This window comes from Dromiciops gliroides, chromosome 1 (assembly GCF_019393635.1).
Source record: "Dromiciops gliroides isolate mDroGli1 chromosome 1, mDroGli1.pri, whole genome shotgun sequence".
Lineage (NCBI taxonomy): Eukaryota > Metazoa > Chordata > Mammalia > Microbiotheria > Microbiotheriidae > Dromiciops > Dromiciops gliroides.
The window spans coordinates 415196418-415224153 of record NC_057861.1 but is presented as its reverse complement, the minus strand read 5'-3'; the positions used below and the strand labels follow the sequence as shown (position 1 = coordinate 415224153).

At 38.1% G+C, this 27736-nt stretch overlaps 1 protein-coding gene across 1 annotated transcript in view; it reads left to right on the top strand.

The window, feature by feature from the left end:
- Nucleotides 1–27736, top strand: part of OSMR (oncostatin M receptor) — an 80574-nt gene that overhangs the window by 32476 nt on the left and 20362 nt on the right. The window contains exons 5-11 of the mRNA XM_043978771.1: nucleotides 4360–4531; nucleotides 10302–10568; nucleotides 14666–14798; nucleotides 15802–15953; nucleotides 18295–18437; nucleotides 19096–19237; nucleotides 22081–22157. Coding sequence (XP_043834706.1) covers nucleotides 4360–4531; nucleotides 10302–10568; nucleotides 14666–14798; nucleotides 15802–15953; nucleotides 18295–18437; nucleotides 19096–19237; nucleotides 22081–22157 — 1086 coding nt within the window. The remainder of the gene's footprint in view (nucleotides 1–4359; nucleotides 4532–10301; nucleotides 10569–14665; nucleotides 14799–15801; nucleotides 15954–18294; nucleotides 18438–19095; nucleotides 19238–22080; nucleotides 22158–27736) is intronic.

The window sequence follows — 27736 nt, the reverse complement described above, 5'->3', positions numbered from 1 at the left end:
TATTGGAGCACAATGAAATAATTTGTTCTTATTACATAATCAAAGTTATATAACTTGAATCTGTGGTAATAGAGGACATAATCCAAAGAACAAAATGATACAACAAAGTTAAAGCAATCACACAAGTTCCACTTCTCTATGTGGGGAGGGGGAGGAGAGAGATTTGTTACAGGTGTGTGCTGATGTGGTGAGTGCTTGTTGATAAAGCTTCACCCAAATGTTTATGCTTTTGTATATTGCTGTCTGTGGGCAGCCTGAAAAGGGGGGTATGGGGCAAAAAATATCCTGTATTTGGTGTGGCCTCTTGGCTTCCCTCTATTTCTGTATAGGACTCTTCTTACATATGAGAAACTTGAGTATAGAAAGAGCCTTTATGTGGGAAGGGAGTGAAATTGGTTTGTTGTCTCCATTTTCTGGCTATAAGGAAAGAAGAATGAAGCAGGTGTCTCCCTATTGCACACCAAGGGAGTGTTTTACAGGACAAAGTGGGAACTCATGAGGAATGATAATGGCATATGACAAGGAAATCATTAGATCTGAGATCCTAGACTGAAACCTTGGCTCTGCTATTGACTTTTTACTATTAACTTCTCTAAAATGATGAGGTTGGACTGCATGATCTCTGAGGTCTCTTCCAGTTTTAAATCTGAGGTTTAAGTGTTTATTATATATACTGTATATTATGTATATATGCTGCCAGAGATACAAAGAAATAGGAAACATAGACTTTCATGCAGCTTAGTCTAGTTAAAGAGGTTAGCCATGTACACAAAAAATTTCTATAAAGCAGTACTCAAAGTTAAGAGTTCAGTTCATAGTCAAAATTAGGCATCTGACCCCAAAAGAATCATGTTAGATGTGCCTCATGTGACTATGAACTACAAGGGTACCTTAGGGTGGACTGCCCCAGAAGCTTGGTGGATACCTTATTGGATGATTGATTGGTAAAGGAACAAATAGTGGCTTGTGAGTGCCTATAAATTTCTCGTATGCCAGTGGAGAACTAACGCAGAATTGAAAGTTTGACTGCCCTGACCCAAGACCAGGAAAGAGCAGTTTTCAATTGTGTTATTTTCTATAAAAAGATCTTTACTTCTATCATATTTTAAAAAGACAAAACAAGTCAGCAAGTACTTATTAAGATTACATGAGGTGAGGCAGCTAGGTGGCACAGTGGATAGAGCACCGGCCCTGGAGTCAGGAGTACCTGAGTTCAAATCCGGCCTCAGACACTTAACACTTACTAGCTGTGTGACCCTGGGCAAGTCACTTAACCCCAACTGCCTCACTAAAAAAAAAAAAAAAAAAAGAAAGAAAGAAAGAAAGAAAGAAAGAAAGAAAGAAAGAAAGAAAGAAAGAAAGAAAGAAAGAAAGAAAAAGATTACACGAGGTACTATGCTAGGTGTAGGAGTACAAGGACAAAAATGAAGCATTTGAGGGTTTATGGTCTGTCAGAGTAAACATTCTTGGTGTTTGTAGTGGTTGTAAGAACATCCTCTGGGACAGGGAAATTGGTAAGGGTCCTGAAATGGACAGTTCCTTTGATGAAAAAGGCTAGGGAGTTCTCAACAGTTTGTGGCGGGGTTTCTGGTGATTTGATCAAGCAAGCAAGCATTTATGAAACACTTATGTGTCACCTCTATGGCTATGCTGGGCACTTGGAGACACAAAAATAGAAGTAAAATGGTCCCTGCCCTCAAGAAACTTACATTCTAACAGAGGAGACAACACATGTACATACAAGTATATACAAAGTGTATATATATATATATATATATATATATATATATATATATATATATATATATATATATATATATATATACACATACATATATATAAAATATATACACACACAAGTATGTATAAAACATATATATATACACACACATATACACATCTAGATATAGGTACATATATGTACACTATTATATTATTTATTCACATAAACTAGGTCAAAGATAAGCTTGAAGGGGAAGGCACTAGCTGCTGACAGCAGTCCAGCTCTTTCAGTTGAAAACCATTTTGGGAATGACAGATGGGCTTGTGAGCATTTAAAAGGGCTATTTAACAGAGCATTGCTACATTCGACCCCAGAGGAAATAGATGCAATATAATCTGGCAAGGGATGGGGAAAGGGTAGGGGGTTGGGGGAAACAACAGCAGCCAACCCTGAATTAGACTCTAAAACAAACATTCAATCAGTGCCCCTTCTTCCTGTACTTCAAGTGGTCATTTAGTAGCATGTTCATGCCAGCCACAGCTGCCACGACTCTAAGACTTGCATGCCCTGTTAAATAGCCCTTTTAAATTCTCACATGCCCATCTGTCATTCCCAAAATGGTCCTCAACTGAAAGAATTGGCCAATAATATAAGGAAACATCAAAGCATTCCCTCATTGTACTCCTGAGTGGTAATAGATAAATCTTCACCCTTTTCTCCTTATATCCCTATTTTCTTTAAGCTTCAGCTCAAATCTCCTTTCTGTGGGAAGCCTTTCTAGGTCTTCCCAGCAGCTAGTGCCTTCCCCTTCAAGGTTAGAAATCTAGGTGGCTTTGAATGTCTATGGTAGTCTGTGTTGTGTGTATTTCTGGGAAGTCTCATTCTGTGGAGGGTGCTGCACAGTGCTAGAGGTCTTAAAGCACAGCATTCCATTCTCTCTGTTCTCATTGTCTTTTCAAAATTATTTTTGAAATTCCTTTTGAATTATTATTTTACTCTTTTAATTATTTTCATATCATTTGGGGGAGAAATTAGTAAGGAATTGCCAATGCTTAGAAAAATCATAATGACAAATAATAGGTCTTACTGTTTACAAAAATAAATACAATGATGATAATGAAAGATTTCTTTTTTCCACTTCTGTTGTCTCTGGTAATTCAGCTGATTCAATTTTAAAACAATGTTTTAAAATGTATTAAAGTCTTTGCTCATTTAAAAATTTTGATAGGTTTTTATTTGAGTGTATGTGGGTTGTCTTTTTAAAGCTATTTATCTTCTATTTAGTAGTTCTCTTTATCTTTCCCTCTTTCTCTCTCTCCCCCTCTCTCTGTACCCCTTTCTTTCTCTTCTGTCCCTCTCTCCCCCTTTTTTACTTTTCTCCCTCCCCTCCTCTCTCTTCTAGATTCTGACACTAGCTTTGTCACCCTGGGCAATTCCCTTAAATTAGGCAACTCCTTAGGACTTACTTACTAAGTCATAGACAAGTTGTGATCTGTGTTGATGGAGGGATTTTCCACCCTGGTAGTCCTGTCCTCTGACAAAATCACAGATCCTTTGTGTTTTGGGGTGGGGGTTGTTTGTTTTTGTTTGGTTTTATATAAGAAGGCTGACTCCCCTTGGATCCTGTCACTCCTATACCTTGGATTCATCTCAAGACATTAATTTTAATGAAAAGTATATGAAATTCCTTTTATTTTAAAATAATCACGCAAAAAAAAACCAACCCCAGGTTTACTTTCAAATTATCCTACTCTTGACATCCAAATGATTGTAAATATAAATTAAGAAAAGTAGTGTCCACATGAAATCATTAGTTTCAGATAGGTCCTACCTATAGAGGAAAGGATGGAGGGCAGCTAGGTGGTGCGGTGGATAAAGCACTGTCCCTGAATTCAGGACCTGAGTTCAAATTCAGCCTCAGACACTTCACACTTACTAGCTGTGTGACCCTGGGCAAGTCACTTAACCCTCATTGCCCCCTCCCAAAAAAATAGAAGAAAGGATGATCAAATAAGCAGCTACTGCTGCAAATAACCCTAATGAGGGTATTGGGTTCTCTCTCACTCTGAAGCAGTACACAGCCAGCAAGTGTCAAATGTCTGAGGCTGGATTTGAACTCAGGTCCTCCTGAATACAAGGCCAGTGCTCTATCCACTGCACCACCTAGCTGCCCTCTAAATTGTTTTTTAGACCTGTCACAATAGTCTTATAGTTTGGATTGACCAACAGCCTCCTCATTCCAGTCTTGGACTTCTTATTTGTCTTAGCTCAGCATTTTCCATCCTCACCATCAGGAAGGGGGCCAGTCATTCCTTTTTTTGTGGGGCAATGAGGGTTAAGTGACTTGCCCAGGGTCACACAGCTAGTAAGTGTCAAGTGTCTGAGTCCAGATTTGAACTCAGGTCCTCCTGATTCTAGGGCTGGCGCTTTATCCACTGTGCCACCAGCTGCCCCCCCCCATTCTCCTTTGTTTGTTAAGATGATCAGCAACAGATTCTATGTTTATTTTTCAATTCAGCACCACTTTGTGGCAGCTAAGACATTTTATTGTTCATTATAGATCTTGTTATTTCAGCCCAGCTTTGGTTCAGATCTACTTATTTTGACATTCATTCTCTTTATTTTTTATTTTTCAGAAAAATTTTACCACAACTTTGAAGCCTAATGCAACTCTGCAGTGGTTTTGGCATTCAATGCTCCCTTTAGAATGTACCTCTCATTTTGTAAGAATCAGAAGTATGGTGGATGATGAACGATTTCCAGAGTCTAGGATCTGGAGTTCCTGGAGCTCATGGGTGACATCAAAGGGTAAGAAGAAAAAGGCTTTTTAAAACATAATCTCCTAATGTCAGATGATTCCTTGTGAGATGGGTGTTCGAACTGATAACACCAGAGGCTTCCGTTGGTTGTAGGTCTAGAACTGGAAGGGAACTGGGCGCCCTCTTGTCTAGCCCTCTCATTTTATAGATGGACCAGGGCAATTAAGGGATTTGTCTAAGTTCACAGGGGTAGGAAAAATCAGAAGTAGGATTTGAACCCAATTAGTCACTTAACCCCTCTAATCCTCAATTACCTATAAAGTTGTTGTTAGGAATGCACTTTATAAACTGCAAAACACCCCATTAAAGTGAATTGTTAGCTTTGAAATTTCTGTCTTAATTGCTGCTGCTGTTATTATTATCCCATTTCTTTTGTGTTGTTATTAAGAGGCCTCCAAAGGCCTACCTCTGCTCAAATCTTTCATCCACCATTAAAATCAATTCTTGAGGTTATGGTGATTTATTTCTAGGAAAACTAAAATTTAAGTGTTGGGGCAGCTAGGTGGTGCAGTGGATAGAGCACCGGCTGTGGATTCAGGAGGACCTGAGTTCAAATCCTGCCTCGGGCACTTGACAACTTACTAGCTGTCTGACCCTGGGTAAGTCACTTAACCCCAATTGCCTCACCCCCCCAAAAATGTAAAATTCACATGTTATATGAGAAGAACAAAGCACGAACCCATTAATACCCCACCAGGATTAGTTTATCAAATGAACTCACTTCTGAAAGTAAAACCTTGAAAGAATAGAAATCCAACCATATACATTATTGATAGGGCAACATTGTTGGAGTTTTTGGAAAAAGTCTGGTCAATGAGATAGTTATCTGAGAAGCACAGGAAACTCAGCTAGTGGGGAGCAGACAGGGCAGAGGGCTTGAGCCGCATGGAGAGAACACTTTCTGATTACCTGGAGCCAGAGGCATGCTTGATCAGCTTCACACTTTCCCAGGGCTTAGTCCTGGGAGGCTGTGTACTGGTAGCTACTGTAGAAACCTGAGACTTTTGGGTTATGTTAATGGCTCTCTTGAACTCATTGTATAATTTATCCAAGTATGTAATAACTTTCATAACTTGGATCTGTTCATCCTACTCATTTTCCATTTCCCCCCTAATAGTTTAAATAAACAGCATTCTTTCCCTTTAAGGGTAACTTGCTTCTTATAAACAGGAAACAGCTGGCCTAGAAAGGAAATGATAGGTTTAGGTTGCTATGTCATCCTCTAAGGAATTTTATGCATCTGGTTAATGAGAAGAGTGAGTGATCACCAAGTTTCAAAACCTTTTGAAAAATTAGAGTTTTCATTTGTCTTTACCCACCCCCCCAACTCACATTCCCTTGCTGTTCACATGTATAGTACAGCACATATGTCATAATTTTACATATAAAGTAATAATTTTTGTTGATTCCCCACTCTTCCTCCAAAGTTCTTTATTGTAAGGTACAGGGATACAGAGGGAAACCCAAGTGATGTAAAAACAAAAGATAACAATAAAAATCTGGGGGCAGCTAGGTGGCGCAGTGGATAAAGCACTAGCCCTTGATTCAGGAGGACCTGAGTTCAAATCTGACCTCAGACACTTGACACTTACTAACTGTGTGACCTTGGGCAAGTCACTTAACCCTCATTGCCCAACCCCCTCCACCCAAATCTATTAAAAGTTATGCTAAGTTTCTTTGAAACAAATAAACTAATAATTTAAATGTGATCCTGGGATTTCTTTAAAAGGATTATATTAAAATGTTAGTCTAAGTTAGTCTTCTTATCATCAGAGTGTTGTGGGTTGTCATAATTAGAATGTGCCTTTTTTTTTACTGGGAAATTTCTACCAACCTACATTTAAAAAAAAATGTGTTCATTGTGGCATATTCTAGGCACTGTTCTAAAAATCAGGGATTCAGCTATAAAGCAAAAAAAAAAAGTCCTTGTGCCTTTGGGCCCTGTGACCCTGGGCAAGTCACTTAACCCCAATTCCCTCACAAAAAAAGAAGAACTTAGGTGAAGAGAAGGTAAATATAGAAAGATATCTGGTAGGCATGGTAAGATTTAGTGAGGGTTTATTAAGGATGATTCAGACAAACTTGGGTTTATCTGGAGACAGCAGGAAAGGATTCAGAAGATAAGAAGAGATTCAAGATTAGAAAGTGGGGATAACAGTTGGGGGCAATCTTCTGGAGAAGATGGGAGGAGATGACATCAATGGTACATGTAGAGGGGTTAGCCCTGGCAAGCACAAGGGGCACCTTATCATTAGAGATGGAGTAAAGGAGGAGCTAATGGGGTACAGTGTCAGAGGTATTGCACGCACAAGTGGACCTTTGGAAACGACTGTATAACTTTTTGTTTTCTTCATTGCGACTTTTAAATCTTCCTACGTTCTATATTTATCTATCACTATTTTTTAAAAATCTTCTATGCTTTGAGTTTCATAGTCTGGTTCCCTAAAATGCCTGAATTCTTTGTTTTAATTGCTAAAATTCCATGTCTTTTGGGCCATTTGAATTTGTCTTTTTTTCTTTCTTATCTTTTTGGGGGGGGTTAGGGCAATGAGGGTTAAGTGACTTGCTCAAGGCCACACAGCTAGTAAATGTCAAGTGTCTAAGGCCGGACTTGAATCCGCCTGAATCCAGGACTGGTGTTTTATCCACTGCTTCACCAAGGTGACCCTGGGCCATTTGAATTTGACCTAAAACCACAACAGATGGTATAACCAGAGCAGGAGTTGTTCACCTTCTTTGTGTATCATGGACCTATCTGGTAGTCTGGTGAAGCCTATTTTCAACTCATAAAATAAAGTTCATAAGGTCACAAAGGAAGCTAAAAATGTCATTTTTATTTCCCAAAGTTCACAGATTTCTTTAAATCTATCCCTGGATCCAACTCCAAGTCAGTGCTCTAGATAGAGCATCATTTCTTGAATGGGTTTAATAAAAGAACTCCAAGCAGTTGAGTAGTAGAGGAAGCCTGTACATTAGAAAAATTCACTCACTATTTGTCTAACCACCCAGCCCATCTTCATTCTAAACACCATTATTGACTTACTTTCTTACTCTCCCTCTTCATCTCTCTTGCCTTCAGTTCAACAAAAATTTATCAAGGCCCAAAGGCAAGAATGTCCATAGTGTAGACCAAAGTTAAAAAAGATGCATTGTAGCAGATAGGTTTTGAATATTCTTTGGACCTCAATTTTAGAACTATCCTAGGGAAGTCATACCATCTTAATTCATCATTTCAATTTCTTTATCCTCTTTCTAAGCTTTAAAACATGCATTTACATGTGTGACATTTTTGAGTGATGTTTGCTCTAAACAAACGTTTGAAAAGTTAGTTGACAAAATTTTGGACCGACTAAAAAGAAGCAAGACATTTTTTTTTCATTTAGAATTTTATTTTCCCAAATTACATGTAAAAACAAATTTTGACATCAATTTTTAAAAACTTTGTGTTCCAAATTCTCTTCCTCCCTCCCTCCCCACACCCCGCCCAAGAACTCAAGCAATTCAATATAAGTTATACATCAATAGTCAAGAAGCATGACTTTTGAAATCTCTGAATGCCTTGGTTCTCAGTATTATCATTCTTTATTGAATTTATTTCTCATTAAAATATGTAGTTTTGAGACTTTTTTCCAACAGTATCATGTAGTTATTTTTGGAGTGGGTAGATGGGAGTGTCTCCAGCCAACATGTATTTTGTCTGTTCTTTATTATCTTAGTTGTTTCATGCTATGTATATACCTATTGCCCATGGAGAAACATGTAAGATAATGTAGTTACAGCCATTGCTACAAGTTTATGATGTATTTTTCCATCTTGTTTTATATGTATGTTATATAACATTCGAGAAGAATTTTTTTTCCTGACTGAGAAAAGGATACACAGAGCAAACCCTACAGTTTTGATAATTGAAAATGGCTAATTGTTTTGTAGTGCTTTATTATATTGAGTGTTGTCCTTCTTGGCCTTTTAGTTAGCTACCAAATGAATACATTAGATACATTCAGGTTTTGGTTGGGACTTTACATAGCTTGCATTTTAATTCTTGGTTCTTTGCTGTTTCTATTAACCCTTAGAATTATTTTAGTAAATGTTATAATACCCACCTAAAAAAAACGCCAACATGTATTTAGCACTGTTGTGCTTCTAGAATGCTATACAAAACACATCTCATCAATATTGCTCTCATCCCAAGGAAATGCTTAGTCAGTCAGCCAGAGGTATTTGTTAAGCACTTTCTATGGACCAGGCTGAGCACTATGCCAAGTGCTTTGTCAAAGAAGGTTTGCACAGCTCCAGCCTGTGGATTCTGTGTTTGTGCTAACCCCACCTTCTCTATCACACCTGAATTTGATCAGGCCACTACAGGCCATTGGATCAATGCACATCATTTCCCAAATGCCCATTATTGCAGGTAGGTGTCAGACAACTGCTAACTACTGTTGCCCATGGTGTGTATGTGACCTATGAGGAGGGTGGGTGGAGTGCTGGACTTGAAGTCGAGAAGACCTGAATTCAAATACTGACTTGGACCCTTACTAGCTGTGGGAATCTTGGACAGGGCACTGTACCTCGCCTCAGTTTACTCATCTGAAAAATTAATATAATAATAGCACCTGCCTCCCAAGATGAGGCTCAAATGGGGTGATATTTGTAAAACTTTGTAAATCTTTAAAATGTCATATAAATGCTATAGTAATATTTTATAATTACTATTATTATTATTATTATATGGAAGTATGATGCTGGCAGATTAGAACTTTCCCCCATTCTCCCTGTTCCAACTTGACAGTCTGCCCACCACAGTGGTAAACGTTTAATTTATAAATCAATTATCCTGCTTACCTGAAAAGGGAACCATTAAACAAGTGATCAATAGGCTTGTAAAGCCCAGTTACAGAAACATCAACAGCTTTGTTTACCAGGAAGGAACTGGGGAGGAGGAGAGGGACAGAGACAGGAGGAAGCCGTTATCCTTAAAATGCTTTGCTGATGGGGCAGCTAGATGGCATAGTGGATAGAGCACCGGCCCTGGAGTCAGGAGTACCTAAGTTCAAATCCGGCCTCAGACACTTAACACTTACTAGCTGTGTGACCCTGGGCAAGTCACTTAACCCTAATTGCCTCACTAAAAAAAAGAAATGCTTTGCTGATTCTGGTAAGAAGTCCTTGCACCTGCAGCTTCAAGTTATCTTTGCCCAACTTTTCTTGCCTTTAAAAGTAGTGGATAGAGGGCAGCTAGGTGGTGAAATGGATAAAGCACTGGCCCTGGATTCAGGAGGACCTGAGTTCAAATGTGGCCTCAGAAACTTGACTCTGGGCAAGTCACTTACCTCTCATTGCCCCCCACACACAAAAAAATTAAAGTAGTGAATAGCAACTCCTCCAGCATTCTTCAGGGATCCTGGCATACATCCCGCTGCATGATGGTTAAATGCTTGGTGCTGCTGCCCTCCCATTTCCACAACAGGCAGTGAAGCATAGAATAACAGACTTGGAATCTCAGAGGACCTGGGTTTGAATCCTGGCACTGACATTTTACTAGTAGTGATGTTGAAAGGGTTATTTTCCCACTCTGAACCTCAGTTACCCCATACTGAAAATGGAGGTAATGATTTGTGTTCCCCACCCCCTCATAGTGGTTGTGGGGAGAGGGTCTGTGCTGCCATTTTAAAGAGTTCTAGAAAGAAGCATGGGCTGTTATGATTATCCCTCAAAGTGTGTGAGATTCTGACCTGTTGGGTTTTTGTTGTGTTTTGTAGGGCAGGATTCCTCTGGCGAATTTCACATTTTCCCTTTTGATCTAATATATGTTGAAGAAGGTTCCAATGTCACCTTTTGCTGCATTTCCGAGACAGATAATGAGAAAATGGAATTTTTTTATGAAGCCAGATCTATACAGGGAAGAAAACTGAGTCCCCGTTTGACAATGTTTGAAGTGAATAATGTTACTTTTCTTAAGGAAGAAGGGTCAAATGCTTTATGTGATGTGGGAAAAGAAATCACAGGTGTTGTCCTATATGTAGGAGGTAAGGACTTAAATTTTAATTGTGTTTCTTTTTTCCTCCTGTTCAGTGAAATGTATTTATTATATCAATTTTTCCAACAAGAAATAATATTTATATATATATATACATATGCATATATATGCATGGATAGCCTTGATATGTTATAGAGTTCCTAAGAGGTTGGCCAATAGAAGGATTTTTAGAAAGATTTCTTAGAATGATACATCAAAGTTAACCCTGTTAAATAGTCCATAAAAGGTCAGTTTGCTTTAAAAACCAGCACTATAAAAACATAAAAACTACAGGTACTGCTATTAGTCAACCCCACCTGGTTCCTATAATAATTCCCATTTATTTCTACTCACTCAAAAGTAAAGTCAAGGCTCGGAAATGTGGGCTGACCAGAGAAATAGGATCACAGGTTGGAAAGCATCTTTGAATAATATGTCCTTACCCCAGTAGTTAAGATGTTTATCAGCCATGTGAAGAAATGGCTGATAGCTGGGCAGGCTAACGTGCCCATCCCTCCCCAACCTCTCAGGGCAAATTAAGAATGTTATAGAGTTCAGAGGTACAACATTCCAGTTCTTAATGATTCTTATTAACTGACAAACATGTTAATACCCTTATACAGAAGCTTGTAGAAAATACACTAAGTGAACATGGTCCTAAGAAGTGTTTACCTGGGGACAGCTAGGTGGTACAGTGGATAGAGCACTGGCCCCAGAGGCAGGAGGACCTGAGTTTAAATCTGGCCTCACATACTTACTAGCTGTATGACCCTGGGTAAGTCACTTAACCCTGATTGCCTCCAAAACATAATTTTTTAAAAAATTTAAATGCTTAGTCAAATCAAGCTTCCACAGCCCAGATCTGGGGCTCTACTTGTCTGTGCTTACCTCATATTCCCTAATAACCCACAGACTCAGATTTTAGAAAATCTGAACAAGAATTCTCCTCTACAAACATTCTCCAAAAGGGGTTATATAGACTGCTTGAAGACCTCTACTAACAATAAATCTACTACTTTTCATGGTAGCACATTTCACCTTTTCCTACCTCTAATTGTTCAGATATTTTCCCTTTCACTGCCCCTAAATCTGCTTTTTTGCAAATTCCATGCACTGATACTAGTTCTGCACTCTGGGATCAAGAGGAACAAGTGTAATCCCTCTTCTGGGTAAGAGCCTCCAAATACCTAAGGACAGCCATGATGTCTTCCCCTAAGTCGTCTCTTCTCTAGGATCAATAGACTTCTTCAGTTCCTTTAACTGGTTTTCATATCACACGAACCTGGAGCCCTCTGCCCCCTAGATCAATCAGCCATCTACTGTGCATTCTTTCTGGGGTACTTGTGCTTGCAGATGCCAGCCTACTCATAGTTTCACACAACTTATATGGTGTCATGCATGAGCACACTATAGGCTAGCAGCTTTGTACTACTTTTGTTTCATGACCCCCTCCCCCTATCACCGTCTTCACCATCTACTACAGTTTCTGTGACATCATTTCCATTCTCTCCAACCATTAAGGGTCAGTAAGAAGTTCTTGCTAGAATTGGGAGGCAAAAGACTTGGATTTAAATCTCCCCCACTGCCACTATCTGGGTGTCTTTGAGTAAGTGATTTCATTTCTCCAAGCTTCAGCTTGTTCATCAGCAAAATGGGAGTGTTAACATTGCCCCACCTTATCTCACAGGGTTGTCATGAGGGCCAATAGGAACATATGTAAAAATATTTTATAACTGCAAATATCCTCCAACATTAATTTTTTGGCTGAGATAAAGTTTTGTTTAGAAGTAGAATAAAACCTAAAAATGGCTGGTGTAAGAAGTACCGAACAAGAGATGAATTTTCAAAATGGCACCCCCATTATCCTATTCAAAGGAAATCTCATTCTCAGCAGACAATGGGCTGAGTAGACTGCAAAATTTGCTGGGAAACGTAGTTCTCAAACCCCACAAAATTACCCATTATTTTACCTAAACCACCTTCCATGGTAATATCACACACTCTCCTTTCTCTGATCAATAGAGACCCCTTCCTCACCTTCACCAGCCAATTGGGGAAAAGGGGTTGGGGCTGAGGTTGGGTCTGCAGGACTATCTTCCCCCAGCACCATATGGTATCCAAGACTTGATGGGAGGGCTGGGGTAGTTTGACTTGGAGGAGGGCCCTGAATTCAGTCAGAGTCATTGCTGGAAGAGGAGGAGGAGGAGAAAAGATGCTTGCTATCCTTGTTCTGTTAATGCATCTTTTCAGAAGCCTTCTTCATCTTCTTCCTCAGCTTCTTGTCCCTCACTATACCTGGCTTCACTACTCCTGGAGCAAAGGGATTCAGAGAAAGTGCACCAGGGCCAGAGAATAGGTAGCATGGGCACCCTGGCTGCTGCCCAGGCTCAAAAGCATTACCAGGAAGATAAACTAAATTCCCTGGAAATCCCCCTGGTGAAGTAGGGAAGATACTGGAGGCAAAACAGGAATAGCTAATGTCAAATGGACAGAGTTCTTACCCTCAGGGGACCCAGGGCTATATGGGAACCTCAAGAGAGTGTGTCCCTGGCTGCCCTGCCTTGGGGGTCTGGCATGCTCTGCTGCTCTGTGGCTTCTTCCACTCTAATGGCCAGAATCCTTCTGCCCAGCACCTACTTCCTGCACCCACCCCTCTATACACCAATATTCTATGGGAAATGAGCTACATCATGAAGATGACATTTTGGCCAGTTTTATATGAAAATCTCACTTCGAAGCTCATGTCTGCTTTTTTTTTTTAGGCAATTGCCCAGGGTCACACAGCTAGTAAGTGTTAAGTGTCTGAGGCCGGATTTGAACTCAGGTCCTCCTGACTCCAGGGCCGGTGCTCTATTCACTGCACCACCTAGCTGCCCCTGTTTCTTTTCTAATAGACACATTAATAAATTCTGTGCTTGGCTTTACATCCACATTACCACTCCATGATTAACATTTGTTGCTCCAGGCTACACTTATGTGTCTCATGATTACTCTGTCCCTTTATTCTGCTGTTTCCTCACTAGAAGGCCTTCATTTCCTAGGACCCACATGTGGTTTTATCTTCAGTCGCTGGGCTACATCCAATATGTATGACCCTTCTCACTTCCTCACCTGCCAAAGGACTTTTATTAGTCCTGGGGCTGTGTGTTTCCTGGAATAGGAAAAGCCATTCTTTTGCTTCACAATCACAACAGAAAAAAAACCTAGTTTCCCAGGAGACCTAAGATGAAGTAAAGTCCAAACTTGCACTGACACAACCTAGCCCTTTAACAAAATCTAAATGGAACATGATTAGAAAACACAGACCCAGGCAAACAGAGACAAGCATTTAGATACACACACACACACACACACACACACACACACACACGCACACGCACTATCTTAAATCACTGGAAGAATAATGCAGCCCTCTTTCAAAGCCTCACTGTCAGTGGTGGTGGTGTGAATTGTCCTGGGAGGTCACCAAGATTAGGTGGATTCAACTATACCAGAAAGTCTTAAAGGATGTTTCAGGCAACATACCTGCTTTCGAAGGACCAGTCTGGCCAAATGTGGAGAGTCCTGTCATCTATACAGTTGTATAGTAGTGCACGCTTGGCAAATGCAATCTCTGTATGACCTCATTTTATCCTCATAAAAACTCTGTGAGGTAGAGAGGAGAAGTGGTATTATCCTCCCATTTTATAGATGAGGAAACCTAAGGCTAGAAAGGTTAAATGGTATGCCCAGGTTCATGGAGCTAGGAGGGCATAGAGCTAAGTACTCTAAAGCCCTGTCTTATGATTTCAGGTCTAGTGACTCTCCACTATTACTACACTGCTTCTGTTCATAGCTAAAGATAAGTCATCACCCCTATTTTCTACCTAGAGAGAATTGTCATAGGAATATGATAGAGATTAGGTGTGGAATGTTGGACGACAGGTGTTCACTACCTATGGTCATTAGTTAACTGATGACAGATGGTATCGCCCAACATTCTAGGAGTCTGATCTGTTCTTATTCAACTTCAGGGAAACTTAGTGTCTGGGTATGTCCACCGGAAGTATCATTACTAACACAATGCTCAGGCCTCCTGTGTTTAAAGGCTTTTGTTTGTGCTCACAGGAGTGCTTGAAGAACCCAAGGATTTTTCTTGTGAAACTCGGGATTTACAGACGTTGAATTGTACCTGGGATCCAGGAAGGGACACGTTGTTGCCGGAGCGTCATCTTTCAAACCACTACAGTTTATTTGAATGGCAAGTCATGTCTTCTGGCTGAAGCTTGGTCATATTCCAGCCTTCCCTGTGCAGGATGTAAAGCTGAAAGCTTCCCTGAGGTGTTACAGAAATATGAAACAAATATGCCAAATTGACAGCATCTAAAGGGTTACTGGTTTGCCCGGGCTCTCACTTTTTTTTGCTAAATCTAATGAGTAGAAAGAAAAGTCGCAAATTTAAGAGAGGACCTGATCTGATTCATGACTTGGGTCTACCTAATGTCCTACTTTGCCTATAATGGCATAATGGTGATAATTATAGAGCTTTATAATGTCTATGAAGTACTTTGTACCTGTTGTCTCATTTGATTCCCCCAAGAATCCAAAGATGTCTCCATTTTGCTAAGGACAGAACTGAGAATCATAGAGATTAAGTCATTTTCCCAAGGTCACAACTGTGAAAACTGGGACTCAGATCCAGGTCTTTTTACTCCATGACTGGTGATCTTTGTGAAAGTAATAAAGTTCCAATAGAGATTAAGGGAAATTCAAACAATCCACAAGGAAGAAACAGGAGGAGCCTTATTGTTAAATAACTAGCAGTTATGTAGTGCTTTATGAATTCAAAGTGCTTTACAATAATCTCACTTGATCCTCACAGCAACCCAGTGCCATCATTATCTTTATTTTATGGACAAGGAAACTGAAGCAGTCAGAAGTTAAGAGATAGGATCATAGAGCTAGGAAGTGTCTGGTGTAGAATTTGAAATGAAGTCTTCTTGACTCCAGGTCCAGTGCTCTATCCAGTTTACCACCATGTTGCCTCAGTAAAAATAGAAAATTTGCAAAAACCAAATTGTTTGAAATTGTTTTTATTGTCCACAGTTTTCAGTGGGGAAACAACTGGCCATCTGCCACTGTTCCCAGTAATACAATATGGAAACCTCTGGATATGCTCCCCAGGCAGAAGAAGGTATACCTTGAGAAAAATTATGTTACTGTAATTATTTATTTGTTTGTTTGTTTGTTTGTTTGTTTTAAAGGTTTTCCCAGAAAAAGGTTGACTGTGTTCATAGAAATTGGTGTACTTGGCAACTTGCCCCAGACATGCAGGACATGTATAACTTCACACTGACGGCTGAAAATAAACTAAGAAAGAGAAGAACGAGCATTTTATTTAATGTGACACACAAAGGTAAAAATGTGGATAGCAAAATAAACTGTACTTTCTCTTGCTCCAAATCTTTACCCAACATGTAATATGCATTTTCATTTTCTCTCTGTAATATATATTTATACACATATATTTATATACACACACATATAAATATATATGTATTTATGTGTATGTTGTTATATTATATTATATTATATTGTATTATATTGTATTGTATTGTATTGTATTATATTATATTGTATTGTATTGTATTATATTATATTATATTATATCATATCATATCATATCATATCATATCATATTATATCATATCATATCATATTATATTATATTATATTATATTATATTATATTATATTATATTATATTATATTATATTATATTATATTATATTATATTATATTATCATGTTCATTTCTCCTGGTCCAAGGTATGGTAGAAAGCATACTGACTCCAGCATCGGAGGATCTATATTTCCATCTGCACTGTTATATTTATTACTTACATGACCTTGGACAAATCACTTAACTTCCCTGGGCTGCTGTTCATTACCTCATCAGTAAAATGAGGAGGGGAGATTTCACTAGATCTAGGGTTCTAAGGTGTCTTCCTGCTTTAGTGCTATAAATGATCTTATGATCCCATTTCTCTTAAGTCAAGTTGAATGTTAGCAGTCCTCCATTTCTTAATAACCTTTTCCTCTCACTAGAGAGATATAAGCAACAATCCTTCCCCTCCCTACTTATAATCTACTCCTCCTGCTTAGTTATCATGTTATTTCAATTTGCCAAACAACTCCTCTATATGCACTGTGCCTTAATCATGCCATAGCTGTTGGGAAATCCTTTTTTTTTAGAGGGAAGGGAACATAAGGGCCTAAAATTCTAGCTATGATGTCTAAAATCTAATGAGGGGTTGGTCACCTTAAATTAGAAGCTTTAGCAAAAGTTTAGACTTTTAAGTATTTATTAAAGTGCATTAGAAGTTGGTGAGGAGAGAGAGAGAGGTAAAAGTCAAACTTCATCTAACTATCTCTAAGAGAGCCCCGCATCTCACCTGCCAAAGCCCTAGTCAGGAACCAAAAAGGCCCTCACCCCCACGGCTTCTCCCCGAAGCCTCCTGTGAAACCAGAAATAGGGCCATCCACACACACAGCTCCAAGCTAATTGGCTAGTAGCTCTGATTGACAGGACCCAAAAGCAAACATCACTTCCTGGCACCGAAATGACCTTTGAAACCCCAGAAAAGGTCACTTCCAGAAGCTAAAGTCACATGGTTTCTGTTCACATGCTTTCTCCTTATGGCAGAGCTTCCCTGCAATATCTTTCTCAGCATGTTGGTAGTGCTCTAATTCTCACAGGAAGAAGGGAGGATGTTTTTCAAAAGAAGTTAACATATCATTTTTTTATTTGAATGGAGATATTTGACTAGTTTTTATGCTAAGATACCAAAAGTTAAGTCAAGTCAACAAACATTTGTCAAATACTATATTCTAGGGGCAGCTATTATTAGTGATATAGAGCATTTTTAAAATATGGATATTCATGTCTTGAATTTCTTCCCCTGGAAATTGCCTGTTCACATCCTTTGACCATTTATCCAATTAGAGAATGGCTCTTTTCCTTATAAATTTGATTCAGTTCTTCATCTACCATAGAAATTAAACCTTTATCTGAGAAACTTCTTGCGAAGATTTTTTTCCCCAGTTTCCTCCTTTCCTTCTCATTTTAGCTGCATTGGTTTTGTTTGTGCAAAATCTTTTTTAATTTTATGTAATCAAAATTATCCATTTTGCTTTCTGTGAACCTTTCTAGGTCTTGTTTGGTCATGAATTCCCCCTATCTATACATATGACAAGTAATTTCTTCTATGTTCCTCTAATTTGCTTATAATATCATCCTTTATGTCTAAATCACCCATTTTGAGCTTACCTTGATATATAATGTAAGATGTTGGTCTCTACCTAGTTTCTGTCATACTATTTTCCAGTTTTCTCCACAGTTTTTATTGAATAGAGAATTCTTGCCCCAATAGCTGAAATCTTAGGGTTTATCAAATATTGGCTTACTTTGTTCATTTATTTGCTTCTGAAAAATTGTATACCTGATCTGTTCCACCAATCAATCCCTCCATTTCTCACCCAGTACCAAATTGTTTTGATGATTGCAGCTTTGTAGTATAGATTGAGGTCTGGTACTGCTGGACCCTTTCTCTTCTCATTTTTCTTAAGACGTCTTTCTAAGCCACTATGCCAAGTGAATATTAATTTACCTTTATATGCCACGTGCAGTAGGAATTTGGGTTTCCTACTTGAAAGACACATTTTTTGTTTATGTTCATGTTTTTCACTCTCTTGACAGTTCAACCAAAGCTTGTTGGTGAAATATCTATTAAAAATGTAGGTGCCACGGAGGCAACATTGACATGGCAAATTATTCCCAATCAAAAAAGGCTCAGTTTTTTGTGTCAGATTGAAGTCTATCATGATGGAAAAACAATACAGGTAAGAAATAGTCCTTGGCTTATGAAATTGAACTGTCAGAAGTTATTTAAACTTTTCTTCTTGACCTCTAGCATCAAAAGACAAATAATATGGTGGGACCTCCACTGGAAAAAGTCTGTGCAATTAATTTCTCATTGTTGAGTGATTTCAGTCCAAATCAGGAGATATCTGGACAGGGTTATAACTGGTAATTTTTGAGTCAGGGTCAAGAATCAAAAAATTCCAGGAGGGCAAAGGGAAGAAAAGGCACCTCATTCCTTAGCAGGTAAGAAGAGCAAGACATTGATCTATGGAGGGAAGACTGAGATCTTGGGACACTGATAGGAAGGCACTTTGGGGGATGGTGAGGACAAGGTGAGGGGGAGCTCACCCCAGGATGACATCTGGCAATTTATTTTTAATAGTTATAATTGCTAACTAGGTGCTAAGTTCTATAGCTTCGGTGATGCTGAAGGACCACAAGTATGGTCAAGATCCTATAAATTCTATATGCAGTGATGCTGAAGGACCACAAGGATAGTCAAGATCCTATAAATTCTACATGCAAGGACAGGACCCCAGTTATTCTGCCTTCATTATGGCTCTGGGGCTGGCGTTAGCTTTTGGATAATGCATACTCAAATAAGCTCTACTTATCATTTCTTCTTTGATTTACCAGTACAACACTTCCAACTTTAAATTTACTTTAAGAGAATTGCAACCTTATACTGCCCAGTCAGTTCGAGTACGCTGCGGCACAGCCAACCACTTTTGGAAATGGAGTGAATGGAACACCAAAAACTTCACCACAAAGGAAGCTGGTATGTTTGATCCACTGCATGCCACTCCAAAACATTTGTTGCTTGAGACTTGCCTGCAGGCTCATGGTACTACCTAAAACTTAAATAATGAGAGGAAAGGATTGGGGTGTTGTGGTTCTAAAAATGTTTCCTGTATCGAATATATCAAATAGATAACTTTCCCCAGGATGATGACTAATAAACAGAACATTTCCTTAGCAGTGACTTTATCACACCTAAATCATAGAATCAAAGATTTTAGAGCTTGATTTGGTCCAGCCTCTCAGGTAAGGTATTTCCATTTTACATATGTAATTCAGATAAAATAATTAGTGACTTACTTAAGGTAATGCAGTATAGTCTGTACCCTAAAAGGGAAGAAAATTCTGGGCATCCTTCCTTCTAGTGCAGTGTATTAGGAACATTGTCAGAAGAAAGGAGAGTTAGTGGAATTATTTTTTTACATTTTTTTCATGGATCTCATGATTTTCTGTCAAAGGAGATCATTTTAATGAAAGACTATTGAGCCATTTAAAAGTACTAAACAAAGCAAAGAACCTGTAATTGGATGTTCTTTTCTCACCCATTATTTTTTTTATTTTTTTTTTTTAGTGAGGCAATTGGGGTTAACTGACTTGCCCAGGGTCACACAGCTAGTAAGTGTTAAGTGTCTGAGGCCAGATTTGAACTCAGGTACTCCTGACTCCAGGGCCGGTGCTCTATCCACTGTGCCACCTAGCCGCCCCTCACCCATTATTTTTTTTTTAATCTCAAATGAACATAGATTTCATTTTTGTTATCTAGGCACCTTACACATACATGCTTGGAGGTTATAACTTCAAAAATTGAAACCCAATGTGTAGGTTTTGTTTGGGGCTAAAAGAATTAATTTTTCATGCTTAACTGGGCAGCCACAGATGGAGTAGTTTGGGGTTTTTTTGTTTTGTTTTGCTTTTGTGGGGCAATGAGGGTTAAATGCCTTGCTCAGGGTCACACAGCTAGTAAGTGTCAAGTTGTTTGAGGCTAGTTTTGAACTCAGGTCCTCCTGAATCCAAGGCCAGTTCTTTATCCACTGTGCCACCTAGCTGCCCCTGTTTTTATTTTTAATGCCAATTTAACTGGGAAGATTGTGCATTTTAGACAGGAATGCAGATAATAAGAGAGACTTTTCAGCTCTGACTCTTGGCTCCCCATCAAGCATCTGTACAACATCTTTGAGACTGATATGCACCTTTTGTACTTTTAGAAATCAGTCTAGGGAATAATGGTGGCCTGCCATCCTTGGGGATTCTTTCATCGTGGGAATTTACTAGGCCTTCTAGATTATCCAACCCTATTCAACAAATTCAATTTCATTTAATAAGCATTAAGAACCTACTGTGCGAGGCTCTAGGAATACAGAGGCAAAACCAAAGCAGTCCCTAGTCATAACTATGGAGTTTACATCCTTTCTTCTCAAGAGAAAAAATTTTGATGTCTTTTGTTTTTACCCCACTATCATTTCCACATATACATACACTCATCCCATCACTTCTTCCCCCACTCCAATTGAATTCTTTCTCACAATAAAAAAACACAGTATATTTTGTTTTACAATGAATACAACATTCTGCCCTTCTACCTTCCCATCTCTTTGAGGAAAGGGAAGTGTTTCATTACTTATTCTCCGGATCATTATTAGTTTTCCATTCCCTTGAGTTTAGCTTTTTCTAGTGATTTGTTCATTTTCATTGTTGTAGTCATTGTTTATATTATTCTCCCAATTCTTCTTATTTCACTCTGTTAGTTGATACAAATCTTCCCCTCTTTCTCTGAATTCTATACATTGGTCAGTTCTTACTACACACTAATACTTCATTACATTGATTTTCTCCATTTTGTTTAGACATTGCCTAATTGATGGGCACCCAACTTGCTTCCAATTCTTTGCTACAACAAAAAGTACTGACCTGAGAATTTTCATCTGTATTGAAATTTTATGTCTGTCTGACAGAAATTGACACCCTTCAGAAACACCAATTCTTAAGATTAATTCCAGTCTTTATAGAAGCTATAAAAGCTAATATCTGAAAGAGACCTTAGAATTCATTTAGTCCAAACTCTTCATCTTATAATTGAAAAAACTAGGGGCAGCTAGATGGCGCAGTGGATAGAGTACCTGCCCTGAATTCAGGACGACCTGAGTTCAAATCCAGCCTCAGACACTTGACACTTACTAGCTATGTGACCCTGGGCAAGTCACTTAACCCCAATTGCCCCACAAAACCAAACCAAAACAAAACAAAACAAAACAAACAGAAAAAACTGTTCTGCTCTATTCCCTTGACTTGAAAACTATGTTATTGGTTGGGAATTGGGGAGGGGTCAACTCCAAGAAATTAAAAAATGTTTATAGTCTATTGGTAGTGACATTTTCCTCTGAGAAAAGTAAAGAGTCAGGGATGATATGGAATTGATTTGGAAGGTAAAGTTGGGGAGAAGAGGAAACTCAAAATGGATTGCTTTGATTTTCTCAGTGAAGCATTTGGTGAGGTTCATTGCTAAGACATAGGGAGGGGGACAGGACAGGTGGCTTGAAGAGAGAAAATATTTGGAACAGATGCTTATGGTATTGAGACAGTCAATCAGGGAAGTGTGCAACAGTGAAATATCAGTTGAGATTATATGGCATAAATTTTAATGGATCCAGTTAGAATGTTGTTGTTTTTCCTTCCTCCTTCAGTGTTCAGCAACACACATAGATGAGCAGAGAAATTGGATGGTAGGAGGTTGGCCAAATTTCCTTTTCTGAACTGGAGATAGCCTGAATGTCACACTATAAAGTAGCTGGCATAGCCTGAAAGCTTTTCTTTGGTTCATTTCAGCTCCCTCAGGGGCTCTCGATGTCTGGAGAATTGTGGAACCAGTTTCAGGAGGATATAAAGTGAAAATATTCTGGAAGGTAAGTTGTCATGGACTAAGGTTTTCAAATGCTTTCTGTACAGCTTCCCCTGGATATTCCATTGGTACCCTAAGGTCAACATACCTGAAACTTAGTTCATCATTCCCCCCTTCAATCTGTCCCTTTTCCTGACTTCCCTATTTATTATCAAAAGCATTCCCATTTCCCCAGTGCTTGGAACCTCAGTGACTTCTTTGATTCTCTGTCCACTTCACTTCTACCCCTGCAACATTCACTCAGTTACCAAGTTTCGTTTCCTCAATATCTCTCACATTTCTTCCTTCCTTACCATTTTCACTACCACTACCCTAAATACCTTCATCACATGCCTACACTGATGCGATAGCCTCTTAACAGTTCTCTCATCCTAGATTAATTTTCCAGATGCAGAGTTTTGATCATTTCATTCTCCCAAGTCATTGTGGTACAGGGGAAAGAGTGCAGAATTTGGAGTCAGATGCCCTGGGTTCAAATCTTAGCTCTGTTCCTTACCACCTTTGTAATCTTGGGCAAATTACTTATCCTTTCTAGGCCTTGGTTACTCATTTGCAAAATGAGGGCATTGGACCAGCTGACATTTAATATCTCCTCTGCCCCTAAATCTAAGATTCCATAATTTATCCTTGTTAAGGACAGAAAAATAAGATCTTTGACAGATACATTGGAGGTAAGATCAAAGAAGGGCCACCCCTGTTCAGAGTAGGTAAAATGAGGGGGCAGCTGGGTAGCATAGTGGATAAAGTACCGACCTTGGATTCATGAGGACCCGAGTTCAAATCTGGTCTCAGACACTTGACACTTACTAGCTGTGTGACCCTGGGCAAGTCACTTAACCCTCATTGCCCCACAAAAACAAAAACAGAAGGTGCAGAGTAGGAGAAATGATAACAGACAGTTAAAAAAGACAGAACCACTCAATAATGATTTTATTTTTTCTCTGCCAAGGAAGATGGCATCGGAAAATACAGATAAGTAAGATGATAGGAAGACATAACTAAACTGCCTTCAATGAGTTTAAATCATTGGGTGCATACAAACTACATACTAGAGTTCTGAAAGAACTGGTGGGTATGGTAACTGAATTGAGAATGATAATCTTTAAAAAATCACAGATGAAGGGAGAGATACAAGAATGGAAAAGATGTTGTTTTCAAAAAAGAGAAGTGGTATGTTTACATTATAGGCTAGTGAACTTGATTTTAATTGCTGATAAAATTCAATCATTAAAGGTGGAGTTTGTGAGCATTTAGAAAAGGAAGCAGTAATCACTAAGAGCCAGAATATCTTTTTTCCCTTTCAAATGCTTGTTTAATGGCAGAAAAGAACAAGTCCACAGCAGAGAAGAATAATGATTAATTATTAGTAAGCATCCTATAAGGGACTCTAGAGTAAAGGAAAACAGATAAAAATCCATTGCTTTAAGTAAGGGATGTTGTTCTCATTAAAGACAGTCGGCTATAAATGAGTGAATGTGAATATGTATTTGAATTGTTGTGAGTGGGTTTGAATTTACAAGAAAAAATTTTAAAACTAAGTAAGTTCTGAAATGGAAAATATAATCTAGATAGTTACAAGCCAGGGTCTTAATTAAACTCATTCATGATTATCCTTCATGATAGAAGCTCATGAATTTTCTAATTATTTTCCACTATAAGCAATGTGAAACAAAATCTATCTATCCATCTATCTATCCATCTATCCAATCTATCGAAATATCTATATTTTTTCTTTATTAAAATAATATTTTATTTCTCCCAATTACACATTAAAATAATTTTTAACACTTTAAAAAGTTTTGAGTTCCAAATTCTGTCCCTTCCTCTTTCCCTCCCTGAGATAGTAAGCAATCTGATATAGATTATATATATGCAGTCATGTAAAACATTTTCATATTAGTCATTTTGTACAAGGAGATTCAAACAAAAAAATGAAGTTAAAAATAGTATGCTTCAGTCTGTAATCAGACAATATCAGTTCTTTCTCTGTAGACAGATAGCATTTTTCATCATGAATCCTTTGAGATTATCTTGGGTCATTGTATTACTGAGAATAACTAAGTCATTCACAATTCTTCATCATACAATATTACTTTATTATGTACAGTGTTCTGGTGATGTTCACTTTATTTTGCATCAGTTCATGTAAGTCTTTCCAGGTTTTTCTGAAATCATCTTTCATATCATTTCTTAGAGTAAAATAATATTCCATTACAATAATATACCACAATTTATTTATCCATTCCTTAATTAATGGAAATCTCCTCAATTTCCAATTCTTAGCCACCACAAAAAGAGCAGCTACAAATATTTTTGTACAAGTAGATCCTTCCCCCCACACACACTTTTTAAAATCTCTTTGTGATATAAACCTAGCAGTGATATTGCTGGATCAAAGAGTATCCAGAGTTTCATAGCCCTTTGGGAATTGTTCTCCAGAATGATTGGATCAGTTTGCAACTCCATCAACAATTCATTAGTGTCCTAAGTGTCTCAACCATCCCTCCAACATTTATCATTTCCTTTTTTGTTATATTAGCCCATCTGATAGGTTTGAGCTGGTACCTCAAAGTTGTTTTAATTTGCATTTCTCTAACCAGTAGAGATTTAGAAACACTTTTTCATATATTATAGATAGCTTTGATTTCTTTGTCTGAAAACTGCCTGTTCAGATCTCTAAACATTTGCCATTAGAGAATAACTTGTATTCTTATAAATTTGATTCAGTTCTCTACATATCTGAGAAATGAGGCATTTATCAGAAATACTTGCTGCAAAAATTTCCCCCTAGTTTCTGATTTCCTTCTAATTTTGGTTGCATTGGTTTTGTTTGTGCAAAAACTTTTTAATTTATATAATCAAAATTATTTTACATTTCATAATTCTCTCTATATCTTGTTTGGTCCTAAATTTTCCCCTTATCCATAGATCTGGCAGGTATACTATTCCATGGTCTCCTAATTTGCTTATGATATGACCTTTTATATGTAAATTCATGTGCCCATTTTGACTTTATCTCAGTATGTGGAATGAGATGTTGTTCAATACTTAGTTTCTGCCATATGATTTTCTAGTTTTCCCAACACTTTTTGTCAAATAGAGTTTTTGTCTAAAAAGCTTAAATCTTTGGGTTTATCATATATCAGGTTATAATGGTCATTTACTACAATGTATTGTATTCCTAATCTATTGAACTGCTCTGCTATTCTCTTTCTTAGCTAGTACCAGGTTGTTTTGATAATTACCTCTTTATCATACAGTTTGAAATCTAGTATGGCTAGACCACCTTCCTTCACATTTCTTTTTCGTTGATTCCCTTGAAATTTCTGTCCTTTTGTTCTTCCAGGTGAGTTTTGTTATTCCTTTTAGAGCCAGAATATCTTAATCAAGAGTAGGTCATGACAGACTAACTTCATTTTCTTCTTTGACAGGGTTACTAGATCATGGAAGGATCACAGAAATTGTTTACCTGGGTTTTAGCAAAGCATTTGACAAATTCTCTTATGTTAGTCTTATGGATGAGATTGAGAGATGTGAATTAGATATCTACTTAGAGGGAGTGGAGTATTCTGGGGATCAATCTGCCCTGGTCCCTGTGCTGTTCAATATTTCTATCAGCAACTTGGTTGGAGACACAGATTATTATCATATTTGCAGATGATGGAAAGTTGGCAGGGCTAGTGAACATGTTAGAGAGCAGAGTTAAAATGTTTTTTACAAGGTAGAATGATGGGACCAACCTAATAAGATGAAATTGAATAGGGATAAATTTAAAGACCAACACGATTTCAACTTCAGGGTAGGAGGGAATAGTCAACTAGACAGCAGTTTTGTGTTAAAAAGTTCAAGGGTCCATAGTGGACTGCAAATTCAATAGAAGTAAAGAAAGGAAATGGTATCCAAAAGAAAGGAAGGAAGGAAAGAAAGAAAGGAAAGAAAGACCTTAATCTACATTAAGAGAATAATCATGTCCAAAATAAAAGAAGCAATATTATTACTTCTGGAAGCCTTCTTTTAGGAAGGGCGTTGACAAGCTGAAACACTTCCAGGAGAGAGTGACCTGAATGGTAACTAGAACTCAAGCCATATAGAACTGATTGGGGGATATATATATGGGGTGTATGTATATGTGTGTATATATACACATTACATATACACACACACACACACACATATACACACACACACATATATATACATACACACACACACATATATATATACATACACACACACACACACACACACACACACACACACATATATATATATATATATATATATAAAATCAGGGCAGCTAGGTGGTGCAGTGGTTAAAGTACCAGCCCTGGATTCAGGAGGACCTGAGTTCAAATCTGGCCTCAGACACTTGACACTTATTAGCTGTGTGACCCTGGGCAAGTCACTTAATCCTCATCGCCCCATACAAAAAAAAAAGAACTAATTGGGAACTTAGAATCTTTAACCTAGAGAAGAGAGGGCTTCTCTAAAATTACCTCAGAGTAGAATGGGCTGCCTTGAGAGGTGAGCTCCCTTTCACTGAAGCCTAGTACAAACCCTAAGAATCAGAGCTTCATCTGATCTAATCTTCTATCTGAATAGGGAATTTTATCTATTGCATCTCTGATACAGATGGTCATTCAGTTTCTGCTTAAATATCTCACAAGGTAGCCCATATCTTTGCTGGAAAGCTATCATTATTTTTAAAAGTTCTTTAGTGGGCAGAGATTCACCTTTGTTTTGTATTATCCCAGAGCAAATGTACTCCCTTGTCCTCAAAAGTTGAAGACAACCAACAGAGTCTTTTCTTCTACATACTAAGAATCTATAGTTAATTCAGCTCTCCCTCATATAACATTGTTTCTAGAATTCTGACCATCCTGGCTGCCCTCCATCTGATTGAACTGTAGTCATAAAATTACAGTCCTTTTGAAGTGGAAGGGACATCAGAGGCCAGTTAATCCCATCCCTTCATTTTACAGATTAAGAAACCGAGGCTTTAAAAAACAGGTGAAATGACTTTCCAAGGATCATAATATTCCAGGACACAAACCCAGCTCTTCTGATTCCAAGTCTATTACTCTTACACCTTTTCTTCCCCAGAACTCCTGTTTTTCACTTGACTGCTACTTCTCAGATCAGAATAAGTGACTTGTGTACTTTAGAAAACTGTTCTGAATTTATGCAACAACTACAACAATGGAAACTGAAAAAACAAAAAAATAAGCAAAATTAAACACTGTGAGTTTATAGTGACTGAGCTTGGCCACAGAAGAGAAGTGTGAGAATGTATCTCCCTTCATTGTAGAAGTGGGGACAATGGATATGGAATATTGCATTGCAGGTACTTAGACTTATGACTTAGACTTAGTCAATATATTGGTTAGCTTTGCTGTATTTTTTTTCCTGTACTAAAAAAATGGTTTATAAGGTGTGGCATCCTGGATGGATAGGGAAGCATATTTTCAGAAATGAATGCAAAGTGAAAACAGAAAATTATCAATTAAAATCATAAATATACAAACATATGTATGTGTGTAAGTAATCTGGAAATATTGGAAATCTCTAAGGAGAAAAAACATT